General features: G+C 58.2%; 1 protein-coding gene across 5 annotated transcripts in view; it reads right to left on the bottom strand.

Annotated features, from left to right (window-relative positions):
- Positions 1 to 937: 937 nt before the first annotated feature.
- The window catches only part of GLI2 (GLI family zinc finger 2), a 257123-nt gene continuing 250381 nt past the window's right edge, over positions 938 to 7679 (bottom strand). For all 5 annotated transcript variants that reach the window (XM_008972505.4, XM_008972506.5, XM_008972507.5 and 2 more), the window contains 2 exons: positions 6816 to 7152; positions 938 to 5222 (listed from right to left, as the gene is read on the bottom strand). In XM_008972505.4, the coding sequence (XP_008970753.3) occupies positions 2755 to 5222; positions 6816 to 7152 (2805 nt within the window). In that variant the 3' untranslated portion in view covers positions 938 to 2754. The remainder of the gene's footprint in view (positions 5223 to 6815; positions 7153 to 7679) is intronic.

Here is a 7679-nt window from a genome sequence, read left to right as displayed (position 1 = left end):
CACAGTGGAGGCTGTGGGATGCCTGTGGAAAGGAAACCTGCTCAATTCTATTCTCCTTGGGGGTTTCCTGCAAGTGTCTGACCACAAAACCCTTCCCCAGTCCATGTGTCTCATGCCTTCCAGGCAAAGATGATGTCCCATGTGTCTTTGGTGTCCACACTGCCCAGCCTGCGTGCTAAGGCTTCTCTCCTGGAGAGGAGAGGGTAAAGGGGTCTGGGTTGGGTGGGTGTTCAGAGGCCCGGCGTGCCTGGCCCTTAGAAAGTGCCCTCTTACCCCTCTAGTTCAGTCCTGGGGCTCTGCTCCCTGCTCCGTCTCTGGCCCTACCCCCAGATGGGGCCTCATGACTCATTCAAGGGCTCCCTGAGGTTTACTGTAGGGGCCAACAGCTGACTGCCTGCCCACTGGACCCAGGCTTTCCCTGTCCACCTGCTGGGCGGCCCCCTAGAGCTCAGAGCCCCTGCTCGTGGTTGCTCCCCATGGGCCCCTTTGCCAAGGCCAACTGCTGGGCATCCTGGAGGTGCCACCTGCCTGCCCTGACTCCTTCTACCTGCACCAGAGCCTTGGGGGTTTGCCCATCTCACCCCGCCCCACCCTGATGAAATATGCTCCATCAGAGGGCCCACCAAAGGGAGGGTTCTGACCCTAGGAGTGTTTGGGTCTATACCCCGGTCTGCAATGCATATAGATGTTCAGAGTGGCTCACCAGAAGAGCAGTCAGATATTCACTGTGAAATGTCAAACCCTGCCCAGCCCCAAGGAGACAACAAACAAACAGCCAGTAAATGCCTCAGCATTAAACATTTCTTGGCAAAGGCGGGATAGTCAATTTTGACACTGTTAAGAAAAAATAGAGCCTAATTTCTGCTCAAGTGCACCAAATTTACTGCCCAGGTTCTCATTAACTACTGTCAAGGGAGAAGCAGATAGACAAGATAAATTATGAAAAAATTACTTTTTTAATGTACAAAAAGACTTATTTACAAGTTGAGCATGTCATCTCAATTCATAGCATGTAGAAAAAGCTAAAAATGTTTTGGAGATATAAATTTGGCTGGACGACTCACCTACAGTATATTCAGGGATGTCTTCTGTACAGAATATATACAGGTTGGGACTGGCAAGGGAAATCCTATCTCAGGAAGGCGATGAACACCACCGCAGAGCCACAGACCCTTAGCAATGTTCCCTGGCTTTCATTTGCAGTTGGCCTTGTCTCTGGACAGAGTTTGATGTGCTGGGACGCAGTGGGCCCAGATGATGATGTTGGCCTTGTCCTCAAACTCTCCTAAGAAGTTCCTCATTAAGGCCAAGGTCACAGTCAGAGTCACAATCTGAGTGGTGCTGTTTGGCAAGGTTGCCACACATTCCCCATGAAAAGGTTTGGGGTGTGTGTGTGTGTGTGTGTGTGTGTGTGTGTGTGTGTGTATGGTGGGGAAGATGCACCAATTCACCCTACAGTGTGTTCAGGAATGATGTCTCCTGAAGCCAGTTCCAAATTCCATTTCCAGGTGGGTCTTGATCACACTGAACAGGAAAATTCAACGATGCTCCCTCAGAGTCCTGAGGATCAACCCCTTTCCCTTTCCACCCCCAACCACACCACCTACACGTGTCATCATTCTCTGCCCAGTGACTCAGTGGGCAAAAGGAAGGGAATCCGGAGGATACCAGGCATGCACACTGTGGCGTGGTGGAGAACACTGGGCTGCTGGTGAGTGCTGGGGGACTGGGCTGCCGTCAGGCCCTGGAGTTTTTGGTGGTAAAGTGGGTGGACGTTGCATTGGAGAAACAGGATTGGGTAAACACGCAACTTCCTCTTCCTACTGAGAGATCCCTAGGGCGGCCTGAGGCTGGGCCCCGGGTGCACCCTCACTCCTCGAGGCCTCAGTCCATCCCTAACCCACAGCGGCTCCAGCAGCCCCGAGGTATTTAGAAACAAGTCTTTTCAGGAAGGGCTACATTCTACATGCAAACACTGTAAACACGGTCTGGAGAGGCCAGGGCAGCTTCTGGGCTTGCCCCAAGGAGTACATTTTTTCTTTCCTTTTTCTAGTGATACTTACATACTTTATTCATTCATATATACTTGGATGCTTTATTCATTCATATACACTTGGATGGGCTGCCAGTCCCAGACTCGGCTTTACGGAGTAGAAGAGCCAGCTCTACCAAACCTGGAATCAGAATGTGCTCCTGAATCATCCAGGTATAATCTGTGCTTTTCCTCTATGACAAGGTATGTTAGAGACCTCAAGAGTTAGGCTTCATAGAGGAATTCAGGTGGACCAGGAATTCCTTTTCCTTCCAAGTAGTAGAATAAAAAGCTCATCTTTCCGGAGCAGAGTATCCACTATAGCATTCAGATTCAAACCCAAATGCTCCCTACCATCTTTCTGCATATCCTTTGAAAGGTTTTGGCCAAAGTAATCCCTCGTTAGCCGAATGTCAGCCGTGAAGAAGCCGGAACAGCGCGGTCCTGTAAGCACCAAAGGCTGGAAAGCACTGTGTAAATGAGTTTTGCATTCCTTCCTGTCCTATGGAGACTTTTTTCATTGTTCTGAGGAATAATCCAAAAGACCAGAGAGGATGCCCATAAACCTTCTCTTACAACATCTGTCATCTGAAGCGGCCATTGCGCAACAACCCCTCAAGCCTATTTAACACTTTTTTGGAAAAAGACAAAACAGCTGGAACCCCCAGGCTCTGGGCAGCGATGACCCCTCCGGGTGCACTCAGCACCAGGCGCTCGGGGCTCTAGGTCATCATGTTGAGGAACTTGCTCTCCTCGGCGAGGCTGGTGAGCATGGAGCTCATGTCCCCGACAGCCATGTTGCTGATGCCTGCGGGGATGGAGGGCAGGGTCAAGGAGTTTCGGGGGGTGGTGAGGCGGGAGGAGTTCTGGGAGAGGCTGTGGAGGAGGCTGGGGCTCAAAGCACCCGAGAACAAACTCGAGTGATCGCCATCATCCATGATGGCATCGAAGTCAATCTGGGGGGCCTCCAGGAGCTGGGAGTCCACAGTGCTGGACACCTGGTTGACCCCTGGTGAGGGCAAGGGCTGGGGCTGGATGCTGTCCTGACAGGCCTGTGGCTGTGGTGGCTGGGACCGCATGACCTGGCAGCTCCCGAGGTTCTCCAGGCCTCCATCTTGTTCGTACATGTGGATCTGGCCGTAGTAGTAGAGCATGCTGTGGTCCGGGGCCCCACCTGCGTCCTGCGGAGGCGGCTGGGGAGGCACTGACCCCATGTTGCCCATTGCTCCCTTGGGCACAGCCTCTGCTGTTTCCTGACTGGATGGCATGGCAGCCATGGCATGGCCTGTGGCCCTGGCGTAGGCCAGCTGCTGCTGCACAGCACGTACCCCACGGTGGCGGCCAGCGGGGCTGGGCTCGAGGGGAGGCCGGGGCTGCACTAGGCCAAAGCCTGCTGTAGCCACCCCCATCGGGCCTGTTTGGGGCTCCATGAAGCCAGGCTGGCGGGCAGGCAGAAGGCTGGGGACCTGGTGGTAGCCCTCCTGGCTCATGGAGGCTGCCAGGTGATGGCTCTGCTGTGGGTAGCTCTGGATTGGGTGAGGTGGTGGCACTCCAGCCAGGGCTGAATTGGGGACCCCAAGTTCCCTGTGGCGATTGCCCATCATGGTGGGGTCAGGTGCAACTTCTGTCTGCTGGGGGTGCCCCAGATGCCCTGGCTTGGCTGGCATGCTGCTGCAGGATTGGGGGAACTGGTTGAGGGCCCCACTGATGGTGCTGGGGCTCAGCTGGGGGTGGACTTGGCCATAGCAGGCATGGGGGCTCATAGTGGTAGTCATGCCAGGACACTGGCTGCCTGCCACTGGCTGTCGCAGCTGCTGCATGTAGTTTACCCTGGGGATGCCCTGGGAGGGGGCTCCGCTGCGGGGCTGAAGGTGTGGCTGCGTGCTGTCCAGGCCCCCAGGGCTTGCCTGTAGGCCTTGCGGACTGTAGCCCGGGTACTGGCCAAAGGCAGGCTTCTGCTGCACCACCGCCAGGTTGCCCTGAGGAAAGGGTGGAGGCTTCACCTGGCTGGCCAGGGCGTCTACGGTGCCGGAGCTCACCTCGTTCCACTGCACAGGCATGTTATTTTTGTTCAGGCTGGAGGGCGCCCCAAAGCCTAACTGGCATCCTCCCAGCATAGGGGCGGAGGGGCCCACGTTGGAGTCCGCAGCCACCATCCTGCGCTGGCCGTGCAGCCCCGGGCTGGGTAGTTTGGGGTTGTCAGAGAAGCCAGTGCTTTCCGTGGGATACACCTGCCCGGCGCCCTCGTCCAGAGCGCCACTGGCGTGCGCCTTGATGTACTGCACCACGTCGTCTGGCAGCACCAGGTCGTCCTCCGGCAGCCCCAGGTCGGCATCGGGCCCCGCGCCGTCCGCTCCTGCCGCCACGGCCTCCATCGCCACGTTCTCGCTGATGCTGGGCGGCCGGGGCGAGTAGGCGCCGCGGGCCAGGCCGCCGTCGGTGCTCGGGTGGCTCTGCAGGCGGAGGCCTCGCCTGTCCGCACAGGGCGGCAGCGGGCCGGGGTTCACGTTGTGGGTGCTGTGGAAGCGCTGCACCCGCGGCAGGGACAGGGCATCGGGCCGCCGCACAGGGTCGCTGGCCCGCCTGGCTCCGCCGCCTGGAGCCTCGTGAGGGAAGGCGGGCGCAGCCCCCGCGTGGCCGTGGCCATAGGTCGGCCCGTCGCTGCCACGCCGCGGCCCCAGTGGGCGTGGGCAGCCGGCGGGCAGCGTGCGCTCGGGCGCGTCCAGCAGCGCCAGCCTGGTCCGCAGGCTCATGCGCTCCAGGCCCGGCAGCGGAGTGGGCGGGGGGCCGCCAGTGGCTGCCGCGTACTTGGCCCGCAGGCTGTACTGCTGCGCCGGCGTGAGGTTGAGCAGCCCGGAGCCGCCGCTGCACTGGCTGGCCTCGCTCGAGCGCCGCGACGCGTCCGTGGAGATGGGGTCGTAGGAGTCAGCGGAGCTCGCGTTGTGCGGGCGGCCGGCGCCCAGGGGCGAGGCCTCGCTGGAGCGGCGGCTGGAGAAGTAGGGGGAGATGCCGGAGGAGCGGCGGCTCACGGTGTAGGCCGAGCTGACCGTGCTGGTGGAGCTGTCGCGGCGCTCCTGCAGCTGGCTCAGCATGGTCACCTCGCTCGCGGACAGCTCCGACAGCCGCGGGTTGGGCAGCAGCCCCGCGGGCCCGCCGCCCCCACTGCCACTGAAGTTTTCCAGGATGGAGCCTGCGGGAAAGCAGAGGGGTCATCACCGGGACAAGGGTGGGTGGCTGCTTGCTTTGACCATGCTCAGTCATCGCACTGGGCCTGGAGCCCGAGAAGAGGGCTTGGAACACAGTGCACTCAGGAGATGCATGCTTTCTTTCTCTCTTTCTCTTTTTAGAGACAGGATTTCCCAGGCTGGCCTTGAACTCCTGGGCTCAAGGGATCCTCCCTCCTCAGACTCTGGAGTAGCTAGGGCATACGTGGGCCACCATGCCCAGTGAGCAGATGGTTTTTCAATTAAAAAGGGGGAGGAAAAAGCAATATGTAAACAAATGGTGGCACTTATTGCTAAGGGTGGGCGAGGGGAAGCCAGGAGGCCTAAGTCCCTATCTTAACTTTACCATTATCTGTCTGGCCTTGAATTCTCCTTTCTCTGGCCCTCAGTTTCTGTAGCTGTAGATAAATGTGCCTCTCCATAGGACTGAGTTACGCAGAGGAGGGGATGAGCAGCTCAGGAAGGCCCAGGTTGGTCTCCTGGCACAGTACCCTCACGGTCTGTGGAGGTGTTGCCACCTAGGTGTCCCTGAGATGGAGTTTAAGGAGCAGGCTATTACAGGGAGTACCCTGAGGTCCATACCCATGGAAGGAAAGACAGGCTGCAAGAGTGGGCAGAGGAGACGTGAGCCCAGGATGATCTCACAGGGAGCCCAGGACCCCCAATGGCTCTTCAGTGCTGCCCTGAGTTGGGCACCTCTCTGAGCCTCATCTTGATGGCTGGGCCTTTACACTCCTGCAGTGACCAGTCACTGCATGTGGGGCTGCTGGGAAGGGGTGACCTTGGGTGGGGCATCTGTCTGCAACCCAGGAGATCCCTGTAGGGGGCTGAGAGTTCAAGGCCATTTACCAGTAGTCCCCACAAGTTGGGACAACGAATCCTCCCTTCAAGTGAGAGCAGGTGGTACATCAGTGTTGACCACAGTGGGCAGCCCGGCACAATCCTAGGCACAGAGTCAGTACCCAAGACATGCTCGTTAAAGACGCCTTCCATCTCAGAGCCTGGCCAACACCTCTTGAGACCGAGCACAGCGCTGCCTCCGCCATGAAGTCCTCCCTGCTCATCCCCAGCTCAATGTGCTTTCTCCTTCCTCTGCACAGCTCCACCCTAAGCTCTGGCTTTGGTGGTACCTGGCTCGTTCTGCAGTAGAGTGTCAATCTGGTGGCACAGCCTTCTAACCATACGCTCCTTTGGGACTGGAATTAAATGGCTCTCCTGCCTAGGGCCTTTGCCATGGTGCCCACAGCAAGTGCCTCATCAGTGAAGGAATGAATGGGTGAGGAAGAGGATGATGTGCACAGGGTCTGCTTGTTTTGGGGGGTTATAAGGACTCAGAATGGTGCAGTTGAAAGAGCATGGCCTTTGGCTAATCTCACCCCTGCCATTGATTTGGGTAAGGCATTTCACCTCTCTGAGCCTCAGTTTCCTTTTCTGTACTGGGCTGGTAAGATCCTGTAGGAATCCGGTGAGATAGCACTGGTGCTTGGTGGGTGCCAGCCTAGTTGGTGCTGCCCCAGACTCTCTCCTGCCCCATCTGCAAACCCCAGGCCTTTACTCACCACTTCCCGGGAGGGGAGGCAGCTTGGTGTTCCGCGTGTGTGGAGTCGGCCCGGCCCATGAGCAGGAATCCTTGAGTGACTTGAGCTTCTCCTTCTTGAGCTGCTCGAACCGGTGCATGGTGGTCATGTGTTTGCGCAGCTGGAGGCCACCAGCGGAGGCGGCAGCCAGGGCTGAGGTGTCGGCCCCTGGGGGTGTGTCATCCAGCGCCGTCAGGTCTCCCAGGCTCCCGGGCCCCGTCCCCGGCATCTCCACGCCACTGTCATTGTTGGGGGCACTGCCCAGAGGAGAGGGCTCGCTGCTGCAGGACGACTGGGCCCCGGGGCTGGACTGACACAGCTGCAGGGGACGAGGCAAGAAGGCTCAGACTCAGAGGGTATCAGATTCCACCTGGTCCTGCCTCTAGGCCTGCACAGGCACCACACCCTCGCGCACCCTGAGGGGCTGAGGGTGAGGGAAGGAAGCTGCCTTGCGGAGGAGCATGTAAAGCGTCATGAGTCTGTTTGCTTAAAACGGTCAAGTCACTTCACTTCTCTTAACCCTGGCTTCCCCAACTATGAGATGGACCTGAACTGATTCCGGTGCAGAGTTAGTGGGTGGGTGGACAGCACGCAGCATGCAGAAGGCACCCAGTATGGCACAAAAGAAGGCACTTAAACACTCCCACCAACAGCCATGTACCCTGATGAGGTGAGGAATGAAGCCTGCTGACTTGGTGGCTTCAACCAGACAGGATGATCTCAAAAGGCCAGGGGCAGGTTGTGGGAAAGGGAAAGGAGGACCAGGAGGAGGACCTGTGGGGTGCAGCCCTTGTGTAAAGGGCCACCCCAAAACAGTCTTCCCTCTGGGTTAGGTAGAGTGGGGCA

This window comes from Pan paniscus, chromosome 13, assembly GCF_029289425.2.
Source record: "Pan paniscus chromosome 13, NHGRI_mPanPan1-v2.0_pri, whole genome shotgun sequence".
In the NCBI taxonomy this organism is placed as follows: Eukaryota; Metazoa; Chordata; class Mammalia; order Primates; family Hominidae; genus Pan; species Pan paniscus.
This window is presented reverse-complemented; position numbering and strand designations above follow the sequence as displayed.